The sequence below is a fragment of the Bombus fervidus genome, chromosome 9 (assembly GCF_041682495.2).
Source record: "Bombus fervidus isolate BK054 chromosome 9, iyBomFerv1, whole genome shotgun sequence".
Lineage (NCBI taxonomy): Eukaryota > Metazoa > Arthropoda > Insecta > Hymenoptera > Apidae > Bombus > Bombus fervidus.
Window position 1 is genome coordinate 9375782 of NC_091525.1, and position 14339 is coordinate 9390120.

The 14339-nt window shown below is 34.2% G+C and overlaps 1 protein-coding gene across 3 annotated transcripts; it reads right to left on the minus strand.

Annotated features, from left to right (window-relative positions):
* Positions 1-212: 212 nt before the first annotated feature.
* LOC139990539 (uncharacterized) lies at positions 213-11089 on the minus strand. Of its 3 annotated transcripts, XM_072009919.1 has the most exons (9): positions 10355-11089; positions 10078-10165; positions 9762-9872; positions 8892-9522; positions 8611-8703; positions 8284-8370; positions 7116-7274; positions 6706-7009; positions 213-6625 (listed from the first exon to the last, which is right to left on the minus strand). In XM_072009919.1, coding segments are annotated over exons 1-9 (1785 nt in total). In that variant the 5' UTR covers positions 10357-11089; the 3' UTR covers positions 213-6315. The 3 variants fall into 3 exon arrangements, with proteins under 3 accessions (XP_071866020.1, XP_071866021.1, XP_071866022.1); XM_072009920.1 differs by lacking the exon at positions 8284-8370 and having other exon boundaries at positions 10355-11082; XM_072009921.1 differs by lacking the exon at positions 10355-11089 and having other exon boundaries at positions 10024-10165.
* Positions 11090-14339: the final 3250 nt, after the last annotated feature.

Consider the following 14339-nt stretch of genomic DNA (forward strand, 5'->3'; position numbering starts at 1 on the left):
GAAATTCGATATTAAAAATATATATGTATGAAATTGTAATTTGAAAAATATGTGAATATTTTGTAAAAGTTGACGAATAAAAATAAGGTTTTTGGTATCAAAAATATATAAAAGTTATCTTGGTTGAATGAAAACAATCAACTGTTTAAAGTATCGTAGCTCGGGCGTACTGGTCTTGCACACGCATATCTACTGAATAAAATTGACGTGTCTTCAAAAATGAAAATGTCCCGTGGACATCATTTATTATTATACCTAAAGTCTGATATAATCGTGCGCTACCTTTTTAATCGGTACGGTTTTCTTATCTAGGCAATAATCAGTATGATACATATTACATTCAAAATTATAATTCTAGTTATATTGACAGCAGACTAATCTAAAGTGACAATCTTTTTTTCCTTTACGACTGTTCTTTTTCATACAAAACGGTGTTCGAGCGTATGCATCTGGTTATTTTGTACACACGCATTTTATAAGTTTCTTCGGAGTGGCTTCACTCACCGCATATTATTTTTATCGTTTATTGTTTAGCTTCGTTTTGTAAATGATTCTCTTTTTTTTTCTCTCAACATTGTTCGAATTAAAAAATATTTAAATTCCTTTTTCTCACAATATGAGACAGACTTGAAAAGAAAAGCTCGCGCGGAAGTCGAAGCCAAAGGAAAACGAAAGATTGAAACTTAATTTTAAAAAAGCGCATCGCGGAATACAATTCGCTTCATCTATAACGTGTTACATGATAAAAGTAAAATTTTTTGTTCTTCTTTAACTACAATCCTCTGTTTCCGGCATTATCATGTGGCAGATGATAAAAATACCGAGATCATTCGTTCATCATTTACAATATTCATGGAACAAAGTGTTCCCAGTATTCTTACGAATTCGACGAAGAAAATACCAGCTAAAAATCATCGAGGTCCCCCGTGAAAAAGACGAAAATAATAATTCATCTCTCTTAATCATCATTATGATAATCATATCATCACTATCATTATCGTCATCTTACAATTTTATATATAACTTTACATTCCTACTATAGTTTAGCTTATTAGAAAGTGCGTAGATTTTCAAAAATTTTTTTACAATGGCAAATGAAAAAATATCTCGATAGATACCCTGAAAATAAATTATTACGTTAAATATACAGTCTCACGTCGTTAGATTCGCGTTTACCAATGTTCCTTTTTTTTTTTCTCTAATTTTCTTGTCGTCATGATAGAAAATTACAAGACTTCTTTATTTTATTTTTTCTCCTATCCTCCCATTTTATTTTCTTGTTTCTTGTATTATTATTTATTATTAGGTTTTTTTCTCTTCAAAGTAGGATGTCTCCTTATTATCTTACAAAGAGGCCATTTTCAACTCTTCCCTTGCATCTTCTTCTACCCCATAGTCTATTATCCTCAGAACATTGTCTACTTTTTTCTTTCTTCTTTCTCTTTTCTTCCAAACGCCCCGCTTCACAAGACTTAACAATACGACAATGAACAGATAATTTAATAGGAACGTGTTTTATTATCAAAAATTCGTATGATCAGCATTATTGCCCATACAACATGGTGTCATGTAAAAATTAATCTATATCGCGATAGGACTGCATATTTCCTTGTTTTTCATTCCGTTTATCCTTCCTCTTCTTTTTCTTTCTTATTTATTTTTTTAAATTAAGAAATTTCATAAAATTGCACGCTATACCTAGGCTTCATTCATGATTTCCATCCTTCTCTCTTCCACGATTTTTCTCCATTTTAAATATTTACGAATATGTTTCTACGTTAATTGCGGTATAGTCAGTACCGTATACCCCGTGTACTCGTAATGTTTTCTCCACTTCCGTTTATTTTTATAGTTTCTACCTTCCTTTCCGCTTGTTCTTTCTCTTTTGGCTAGACGACGAATATTGTTATCAAAAGGAGAGAGAAAAATAAAAAGAACGCGAACTGGAAAAAAGGAAGAGAATCGCAAAAGTCCGTTTTCCCTTTGCGTGTGTCTGCAGTGTTTTAACGAGGATAGTTTTGTACAAAAACCCTTCGTCTTTCCTTCGAACACGGACGAAAAATCTGTACACGTTACAAGACTTATACAATATATACTTATACAAAGTTTTGTTTTTACGTATATTCACCTCGATATGCCTGCTTAATCCTTATCTGGACATTGACGTTAATGTGTTACCGTTTATATTATAAAATACTGTTACGTTAAGAGCCTTTCTTTGTTTTCGTTCTTTAAAATCCAGATAAGAATTAATCATTGAGTGAATGGCATGCGCAAATTCATTAAGCCGTCAGTCCTTCGAAATCAACGCGGTCGCAAAAGGGTCGAACGTTTTAAGGACACTGATCGTCTTCGATGATTCTTATCGTCGAAAAAAAATCGTACATTTTCTGGCGCTTCAATAATCCTTGTCAATGCGATTACAAACAAATTGCCGGGTTACATGATCGCCCTGAAACCTCGACCCTTAATTCCTCAAATGATCAAGGAGGGATTCCATGATTAGGTAAATTGATCGATACGTTTCGAACGCAATATAGAACAAAGTAATTTCATTCATTTCTTCCTTTTTAAGTTCATTTGCGATTTGAATTCGTGAGCTTATGTACAACCGAACATAGGTCAGAATATATTCTCGCGAGGCTCAGGAAGACGCTTCCAGGCGTTTTGATTAAAATGGAAGCTCCGAATTTTCATTTCGTACGCAGAATATTATCTAAGGAGCCTGATAAAAAAATTACCAGATTTTGCAAGGGAGCGAAGAAGGGGTACGTCAGTGCTTAAAATGGCCAATTTGAAAAAAGAAACAGAAAAGGAAAACAGAAATATTTATTCATAAATGGCACTGATTAGCAATTTATTGAATATCATGATTTATGGGGTTGCTTTATGAACAGTCCCGTATCTCCTTCGATAAATTCTACGACGCGAACCCTAAAATTACTTATTCACCTAGTTACTTACAATCCTTATAAACCTTTCTCGGTGATAGGTCTTCTATTTAACGTAGGTACAATATTATAAAAGTGCGTTAGTTCGTTCGAACAAAAGGGCCCGATAATCTTTTGATACAAAAATCTTGTTAATCTATAATCAACAATTCGGAACTGCTCAAAAAAATTATGGGAGTCGTTCATGTGAATCAGATTCTGAAAAAATCAATTGAAACGTAGAAATAATCGAAAAAAAAAAGGAAATTAGAAATTTTGAAAACATTGAATCTTCCCAATTGGAAATTTTAGAAAATCGAATACTTTACCAGAATCATTCTAACATTTGACTCCGTAATTATTTTGAGCAGTTTCTCCCATCAAATCGCATCTAAGACATTACAATTTCAAGCTCTCGCCTTGGGATTCGACAGATTAAGAATCGCGTGTCTTTCTTCTAATTCTTTTCATGCTTTCACTCGCTTAATCGAACGAAAGTGAGTCGTTTTGTAAAACGCTACGATTAGAGCCCTCCTCTTCGACCTAGGGACATCGTATAATTATTAATACATATATTTACAAACTCTGTTTTTCCTCGGGAACTGTAGATCACTGTCGTACAAAGAAATAACAGAGGAAATGTCGTTTATTTCAAACACTCTAACTTGGGTGATCATTTACAAGTTTTTACTATCCTCGACTAAAGTGGCTGAGTTTCAATTAAAGGAACAATAGAAAATTCAAGAATATCGACGATTACTATTCGGAGAACTACAATTACATAGTTTTACATAATTAATTTAAACAATAATTTAAGAAGAAATCATTGCACTGGCAAGCTAAGGTGAAGCATACCATTAAGAAAACTAAACTGTGTACCACTCAGTCTTAGGAAAATAGAAACGAAAACGTAGTTTTGTGGAAAGCGTTGAAACTTGTAAAGGACTGTGTGACTAAAAAAAGAAAGAAAAAATATATAATATAATCAAAAAGCATCAGATGAACGGAAAATTCAGGGAACACTGAAGAGAAAAGTTTTTCTAATCTAATCGAAAATACTGTAGCAGGTATTATGACCACATTAAAAGTAAATTAAACATAATAGTATTATCTTTATTTTACAAGTTATAGCGATAAAAACAAAGTAATCCCCAATCCCAGATTTTCTTTGCAAAAATTCTCCATTACTAATCAACAATTTGATTGCAGAGAGTAGATCACTCTGTGATTACTTATTTCGTTTTGATAGCGTTTCTTCGTTAATACTTCAATAATCAGTTTATATACTGTATAAAAAAAAAAAACGATTCTTGGGACATCACCGAGCCATATAGTCGTATGTTCGCCGTATACGTTTTAGAATTCATTTATTACAATAATTATTTACTTTATTCGTTTCGTTTTCGTACAAAAACAGTTTGAATATCAAGTTGATATAGCTATTGAAAAATTAAGTTTCATTGTTAATGGTTCTTATTAGCGGCAATTTGTTTAGTGAAGTTAAGAAAAAAGAGAAAAAAGAAATATTTAATTTCATTAATTATTCCCGACAAAGACGAAATAGGGGGATAATACAAATATTATTCGAAACAATTAAGAAATATCAAAAAAGAAAATTTTATATGGCTGAAAAAATATACAGTTGATATAGATGTCCGAGGAACAGTGTGTTTCTTTGCCTCAAAATGGCGTATGTGGCATCCTGATCATTGCCATTACCAAAAGTTACCAACTAGTTAGTAGGTGTAAAACCGTTGATGCCTTTTTTTTAAAAGTTACAATCGAACCGATTTCTGATTCATCGCTATTTTAAGAGTTCGCAGCGATGGTGTTTGGCCATCGTTCTTAACAAATGGGGATATAAAAATTAATTATGTATATATTGTATAGATAATCTAGCCAACTATTTTGCTGTTACAAACTAGCAACTATTTTAGTAACTGATATCCATTATAGTCCACGGTCTTAAAATTATAAAACAGATTAGTCTGCCCGTCGATATTCACTATTATTTATTGCAGCTCCGTGTGAGATAGAAATCCTCTTCGCGTGACGTTATCTTTGCCGTCATCATATTCCTCTTTTTTATTTTGTTAAATCGTGGTCGTTGTCATTGCAATAACGCAATAATTAGTTTTTTCTTGTGATCCCGAATGACTGGACGGAAGAGGGCTCGCTCAAATCGCGATATCGTTCCGTACCACGACTTCAGTTTCATAACATAAAGACGTATGCAAAGATGACAATAGCTTCCCTTTTCGATGACGATTTACATGTTTTCTTTGTCATATTTTAATTTTAACATTCCTATTTTTTCTTTATTTTATTCTTTTTTTTTTGCTTAAGTTAATTCTTGATTTTAATTTGTAAGAACAAATAAGATTACCATATAATATGCATAAATCAATATTCATCATTTTAATTTTTTCACTTAAACCATAATAAACAAGGGCCGAGGTTCGGGCATTTAAAATAAATCTGTCGTTTCGCTATGAACTTATATTAACTTTACATTTGTATTTTTTAGATCCGTTTCTGAAACATTTAGCTACGACGCTAATAAAATGCATAGCATGCATAGTATTAGAGTGATCAGATTACTGTCACTTCCTGCTTAGCCAAGATCCACTCGAAGCTATCACATGTGTTTTTTATCGTTCAACGAGTCACGGAACCTGTATATATATGTAATTACGTTCACTGTTATCATTTTTTATTAAACTTTGTTCAGAGTGACGAATATGACCCACGAATATATAAGAAAAGAAAGAAACAAAAATTAATTTGCAATCTGGCATTCACAAACCAATGGAAGTAACTACAATATCGTTAGAAACGATTCTAATGATGTTATTTAATCCGATGTTAATGTTTCTGAAGAATGCGTCTATCTCAAGTGAGAAAATATAAAGTAGATTTATTAATATTTCTTCTTTACTTCATTATTTCCTTTAATATCGCTCCGGATTCATTCACAAAAAATTCGTCTTTGTTACTACCGGTGGTCGGGAGAGTGTTTCGATTTTTTACGAGCCGTACTCTTCCGAGTCACATCCTATGAAAATTACTCACTCGCGTAAACTATCGCTGAGTCTTTCTTTTTTTTTTTTTTTTTAAATCGTATCCCCTTTCCATGCGTATTTATTTAAGATATACCCGACTGTCACCAAATAATCCTCCCACAGAATCTTCACATAAAACGTGCTACCAGTCACTCTGGAAACCTGTCTCCTTGTCAATGTTATCCATGTCTCCTTTTACATTTTCTTTGCATACGTTCACATGTACGTTGCATTTTCAATGTTAATTACTTTTTGTTTGTTTGTTTAAAAAGGTTAAAAGATTAACCCCTTTACCAGCTCCTGAAAGGTATTCTCTAGCTGAATCATTTAGGCTCTGGGAAGGTCACCTGACACTTGTAGACTTCTTCGAGCATTACCGCTTGCCCTTGACCTTGACTTACGGTAACAGGAGTCGTGGCATTCACTACGACAACCTGTTGACCTTGTTGTGCTTGTTGAGGTTGCTGCTGCTGCTGTTGCTGTTGTTGCTGTTGATTACTCGCGTTCGCTTGCTGTGCGTTACTTGGATTATTCGCATTCTGACTTCGGGCAGTTTGACCGTACTTTTCATGAATTGCACGATGACGCTTTAATGCGAAGCGATCGGAAAATCCGATCTCACATATATCACATCTGTAGAAAGAACGATATTGATTAGATGTTTAAATTGAAAATGAAATAACGAAGTATTAAAAGTACATGCTACATATTACCTATGGGGCTTTTCACCAGTATGAACCTTCGCGTGATTTTTCAGATGTGTAGCTTGATTAAAGGCCGAACCACATATATTACATCTATAAGGTTTTTCACCGGTATGAATTCTTCTGTGATTCCAAAGGGTCGAATGTCTGGCGAATGTTTTTTCACACACTTCACACTGATAAGGACGTTCACCAGAATGAATTCTCTCATGATTCTTTAAATGAGGACTTTGCGAAAACTGCATACCACAAACACTACATTTAAACGGTTTTTCACCAGTATGTACTCGTCCATGATTTTTTAGATAAGCAGCTATAAATATAAAAATAAATAGCGTGAATGTAAAAATAAGTTGACAGTGTACATTATGATCTTTTAGAACAAGTTACCATAATTTGAGTGATTCTATTTTATTCACCTTTTGCAAAAGCTAAGCCACAAACATCGCACTTGAAAGGTTTGTCTCCAGAATGAAGTCTCTTATGGGACCAAAGTGACGAATATCTGGAGAATGTTCCATCACATACGTTGCAATGAAACGGCTTCTCTGCCTGATTTTGACTGTTCTGTTTACCGCCTGTAAATGAAAGAACATCCGATTTCTTAGTTTTCCTCGAAGGGCCAGTTCTACAAAAAGATATGCTTCGAGATGATTGAGTAAATACTTTGAAGAATTAGAGACACTGGATTGTGTATGGTTCTTTGAAAAATATACTCTTTGTTGATATATCCAAAAGGGGATTTCAATATAGAAAAGAGAAATTCTACGTTATAGCACCAATAAATCATTTTATGATGCAAAACTAATGCTTTGGACAAAATGTAACAATATTATGTAGAAATTTGAACATGCGGGTTATGGAAGTTAGTGCAGAAAATAAGAAATGAGGTATGATCAGATGTTTTAAATCTGATGATTTTTGGATCATTATATGTATGTATAGAATGATTAGTTATATTCAGAGTATTAAAATAAGTTCCTTAGTGCCTATGTCTTGAAATAAAGAAAGAATGAACTATATGAACTGAAATCTAAAATAACTTTTCCATATTAACAATGCTAAAGTTTAGTGAATCAAATTTATAAAACTGTCCCTTAGGGGAGATTTTATTCCGTGCAATGATTCTTAAATGTAAATATCGACAATGCTACCAAAAAAAAAACAGAATTGATGCAACCAAAATTCAAAATTTTTAATATTGGGAAAAACCAGCAGTGCTGAAGACTTTTGTCTATCTACAACAAATCCATGCAAATAAAATATGGTAGGTACTATAAATAATGAAAGAAGCTTATGGTACTAAATTTTTGCAGCATTAAACATTTATTTTTTTGCCATGAATTCGAGAAAGAAGCAAAACAAATAACGACGAAATGATTCTAAATATTATTTTTTCGAAACGGTGATATAACGGTATTTATTTATTTTTTTTTAAGTAAGGTATAAGAAGGTATAATGACTTTTAAAACTTTTATAACTGATAGAAAAATTTAAATGATATTATCCAATTATTAATAGACGGTTCTAAAATATGCTATGAAATATAAATCCCTTATTTTTTTGGCTTTAATTTCTCCGACTTACTTCCTATGATGATGCGGCCTGTTGCCTTGCAGCCGCCACACTTTGCGAGGGAACTGATTCCAGAATCTAGTTTTTCGTCGTGTTTACCTACCATACACCACCCGATGTACGATCATGATAGTAATGAAATGATAGTAGTACAGGAAAGATGATTATGGTTTAGTAAGAAAAATGTTTTTTTTATCATATTAATTTTTATACGTGTTAATATTATATATATTAATATAATATAATAAATTACTTCAAAACAATAAAGAATGTAATTTTTCATAGCAAACATTTTTCTTCTATTCTGCATGAAGCATGGCAATGGTAATTTTTACTTACCAATAAAAATTATTCCTGTGCCATTACATTTATGACACTTAGTAACACTGGTGACACCCCTTCGTTTCACAGGATGATGACCAGGTTTGATAGCTATAAAAACAAAAATACATCTAAAGTATTTATTAGATAAAGAATATTAAAATATACTATAAATTAAAGTAATTATTTGAAGTTTCTGTAAAAGTTAAAGTAAAATAACATTTATATCAACATTTTATATGTTGTTATATGTTACAATGGAAAATATTTTTACGGTAAATAATGAATGATGAACATACTCTTTTTAATTTTAGTAGGATGATGTTCACAAGGGTCTTCACTGCCACAATCTTCACAAATCTGCACCTTTGGTTTCTGGTGCATATTTGTCTTATGACTTTTTAATTCTCCTGGTAATGCAAAACAAGCTCCACACACATCACAGGTATATGGTCTTTCTGGTGTAGTTGCAACAGTAACTGTTGTAGGTGTTTGTACAACAACTTGCTGTGGTTGTTGCTGAAGATTACTAGGTGTTGTATTATGAATCCGTTTATGATGATTCAGCAAACTCATATGCCCAAAGACCAAACCACAAATATCACATTTGAAGGTCGCATTGGTAGCAGCCGCAATACTCATCTGATTCAATAATGTGTTATAACCGACAGGTTGCACATCAAAACGATAACAACCCTTGTCGTCTGTTGTGATTGCACCGATTGTGCTCACTGCATTTGTTTGAACCTTTTGGAGCATGTTGACATTGTAATAGAAAGGGAAGTCTGCAGTTGCAGATTGCTGCTGGGACTTATCCTCTTTCTTATCTGTTGTAACATACATCTGCTGAGATTGTTGCTGTTGCGATTGTTGACCTTGAGCAGCTTGCTGCTGCTGTATTTGTTGTGGGTCAAACATAGCTGCTTGTTGCTGTAAATTAATATTGTAAATAACAATTTCTTATATTTAATACAATAAATACAGAGACAGGTGAATACATTATTGATTAAAAATTTATATAACAGATCTATGTAAAAAGGAAATAAAATATAGAAACTTATTTAATGAAAGATGTTATACATATTTAAGGATATGATCTACTTATTCACTGTTCCTTTTTAAATGAGATGTAAAAACCTATCTCTGTTTATAGTTTCAAAATTAGTAACCTGTCTCTGATCGCCGTAGCTCGAATTACTCTGCTCCGTCTGAGTAAAACTATTGGTTTGCTCGGTTTGAGTAAACATGGAACACTTCACTGGCTGTTCGATTGGTTGGCTCTGTTAAGCGGTAATTATTGTTAGATATTACGACTCTTGTACTACATCCACAAAAAACAATGACATTCTATATGGCTTTGTTTAAATCAACGTGCTACACACATTGGTATACGTTATGCGTATTAAGCATCAATGAGAAGCTAATAAATACCAATGGAGAAAACTCGTTCCTTTTTTACGTCGTGCTGGTATACAAGCTGCATACCTGTTGTATTTGATCAGGACGGGTTGTGTTCAACCACACCACGTTGCTGCCATTTGATTCTAGGGCCATTGATGTGTTGCCTTTGACCCTGCACAATCAGTACGCATTCATTAAATGGAAACAAAACAGGAGCTGTATGTGATACATCTAGATATGTAACGGAACCACACCAAAGTAGTTAGGGATAACTTTCGTAGACAGATATGAAAAGAAAAGAGTGATAGAATAGAGGTAAGAAACAAGGACTCAAAGTATAACCGCGACATACGATACTCACATGTGATAGTCTACACGGGCGCCGCGGGTTACATGTCTGAGTGCCAAACGGATGATCTTCTAGTTGCCATGACTGCGGCGCGGAATGCCGCGCAGCTGGTCACTACTATTCCTGATGATCGTGATATCTTAATAACTAATTTATATGTTTCGTCCTATACAACATCCGAGAAACAAATTCCTCGTGTCGGTAGGGCCGTGGTCGCGACGGAAAAATCAATGGCGATCGATTTAGTGCTTTGATACACCTTTTTAATACGTTAGATCCCGTTAAAATTAACACTGGACACAATGCCGGTGAGATTTCGCCTGTTGTGGATGCCGCGAAATCAGTTTTGAGTTACACGCTTGTCAATGAGCAGCGTTGACCCGCGCAGATCATGTCGTCCAAGCGCGGTGGCGGTTGCGGCGACTGGTATACGAAGCGCGGGTTTCTCGGTTGCATAAAATTGGCGGTACCTCAGCGTTAAAGCTCTCTTTGATTTTATTCCCGTCAGGTTGGGCCACGTCGCCGCGTACCGTGGCTCAGGATAGGCCGATGCGCGAACAAGCAGACCGAGCACCGTCAACAAACTCTACGGTAGCCATTACACGCGACGAGGATAACAATGGGCGACACGAACGCGCGCTGCCCCCGATGCCTTTTTCCGAAGCGTTTTCGGGCGCCTTCCGTGAATGCAGCCGCAGCCAAGCGCCGCCAAGGTCAGCTCCCGGTGACGCTCTACAGACGCTAATAGCCGTTACACCAAGCGATTTCATTGGTCCATGACCTACTGTCCTCGCTTCTCATTGGTCTCTACGTTCTCTACGTGACAGTCTTAGAAATCATCATTTACTTCTTCCTATTAACATTACACTTTTTTTCATGAGATTTAGAGAAATATTCTCGAGTCTTTCTTAAATATTTGCAAGTATTTTATTTCTATTTGGAATAAGTTTTTGTTGTTTGGTTTTTTTTATGAGAATAAATATGTTATTTTAGAATGAAAGTATATACTGGAATTGTAAAAATAATAAGTAATATTAAACTACTAAATAGTTATAATTTTATATTTATTATATACATGTTTTAGATGTAAAAGTGTCTTTTGTATTTGTGAAGTATGTAGTTGACGTGGAAATCTAGCTTGAGAGTTTACATTCATAAGTAATTCAGCTGTCCGATGTAAGATGGCGCTGCTGAGTTTCCGAGACCTATACGGGTATTTGAAGTTTTTACCCGTTGCGTATAATTGTCCATACATCATCGAGGAAAATGGTCACTCGTTTATAATTAATTTGAAATTGAACCACGTGATATTTATTAACGATTTCCAGCCTACAACGGTTCATGGAAACGTGATGAATGTATATCAGCAATCGGTTCTAAAATTTGGCATATATTTTATTTTGCATATTTTCACTACCTTACCGATTTATACACTGTGGCGTTTTTTATAACTAATTCATACAATTGAAAAATGAGAGATCCGTTTAAAGTACATCACACTGTCGGTTTAAAAAAATAAAAAAATATTATTGTTTGTATGATTTCTTCAAGTTGTATATGATTTATATATTCCATATACTCTTATTTTCCAAGATAATTTAGAAATCATACGCTATCCATTTTCATTTATTCTATATTAGAAGATCTATTTTTGTTTAAGTCTACATAAGAGATACGATCCTCTATCTGAATTATTGTTACCGATGAGCGCCAACTAACAAAACCTGCCAAACATTATAATAAACGACGTTGCATATGATTCCACTATCTCGTGATTTATAAATAATGGACAATATATAAGGACAAAGTTTAAATGTTGCCTAATAAGCGTTTAAACCTTACCAAATAGTCACTCAATAAAACAAATTTTCATTACAAACGAACACTAGATATGTTATAATAAAATTTAGTAAATAATAATGATGTTAAAAAGCGATGTTTAACAAGCTTTCTTCAGATAAAGATGCGGTGTTAGAGAAATTTCGCTGACAAACCATGCAAAATATTTCCTTGAGGACATCGTATCAAATGGGTCAGCCTTCTATGAAAGGGCGAGAGATTAAAGTCATGTGTGTGCATAGCTCTATACATACAAATGCGGCTGGAGCATCGTGAATTACGTACTCGTATTGACTACGCGTACAATACTAATTTTCTTGATAAATTTCAGAACATCAATTTCTCTCTTCCCAAAATCGTTATTCCAAAATTATTCTCCTTCCCAAATTGTTCCCTCCTTTATTTATCATCTTAGGGGAAATTTAAAGCAATCAAAGTAACAAAATATTCAGTTGCTGGCGCAGTTAAGTTAATGTAAAGGATTAACGCTTCTATTTCCTTGCCATATTGTTCAAAGGTATTTCACCTTTCAAAACTTTTAACATCGAGTAGGTACGTGTTTCGCGTAAAATGTACAAATTCCTCTGGGTAGTGCAATTTCCGCAGTACAAGTTACAAATGAAATTACCGCGAACAAAGCGATCTACTCAGTCATTTTACAGTTTCAAGAGCGTGGGTTTTGAAATATTTTAAAATTACAAAGATTAAAGCTATTAAACGCTATTAAAAGCTGGAAATTTTCACAGCTCCTTATACCAAGATTCTTATATCATGTAATTACTTTCAAATACTTGGAGAATGATCGAATAAATGAGGAAACGATCGAATATAGGAAATGAAGATTTTCAGTATAATCAGGAGAATCTCGACACTTTCAGCTATAAAAATTCCTAAAAATAGTTAATTCATTAAAAGCGTTGATTATAGCTACAGCGTTGAAATAAATAATTTTCCTTTCCTCGGGAATAATCATCAAGGTATAATCGAGAACTATTCTTGGCCCGGAAATTTATACTCTTCTCTCATCAGTTTTCTCAAAACAGTATTTTCATTTCAATGTACATTTTTCCACGTCTAAATATAGCCAGTATCGTTGCTGGCTTATTTCGTGGTTATGGTTTGCTCGTGCTTTTGAAATGGTATCGTGTAATCCAGAAAGCAACCCTTTCGCTTTTATGTAAACGGCATACCAGAGTCAAGCTTGTATCAAAAGTCGAACAAAGCACATGTATCACTGTAATTATGCCACTTTCTAAGTCAAACTACTCTACGGTCCTATTTTCCCCAATTTTCAAATCTTGAGAAAACTCGAATTCAACTCGAATCTGATCTTCCGTTCGTTCGTTCTTCGAGTACTTAAGAGTTACTAGAATCATAATTCTGCCATCACTTACCGTACGAGAGACTCAAAAAATCGCTTCTTTCTAATACCTTTGATTTTTGTGATTTTAGAAGATTCCAAGTTTCATTAGAGTCGTAACTTCACCGCTATTTCTGTAAGAGTCGCTGGAAATTTTTAATAGTTTCTTTTTCGTAAGTCTGAAAAACGTGAAGTTTCTTTAAAACAACAATTTCATCGCTATTTGCATAGAAATATTTGTATCCATATCTGATTTTACACTTGATCAATGTCGCGAAACATACTGCGAAATTGTATACACTGGCAAACAGACCATCCTCTCGATCTTCTTTCAGCTTGTCTAAATACGCGTTGAAGCGTGGGAGGCGTCGCTTTAACCGACTATTAACAGTGTTGCAGGATATCGCGTTGCGAAATTCGTCGTGTCACTGTCTTTTTTACGCAGCAGCATCGCCAAAACGACATCTTCAATTTTGATAAATGGCCTAGGATAATAGCCTTTCGAGAATAGAATTCTTCATTAACAATAGAATCGCATACTATTTGTGTTAGGCGTTGGACTTGCCTTCTCGAATAATGGATATAAATGATTCTGATACGATGTACGTTTTTAGCTTCGGTATAGGTTTTTATTTCGAGTGTTTGTTTGATGCGATTTTAAAAGTTCCCTCGGACGGGCAATCGATATAGGTGACCCACTTCGAGATCGTTCTGCGTTGGAACATCTCTTTTCCCAGCAAAGAACGCTTCTTGTCCACGAAGTAACGAAGATTCAGAAACGGAGGATCCGAAAGATCA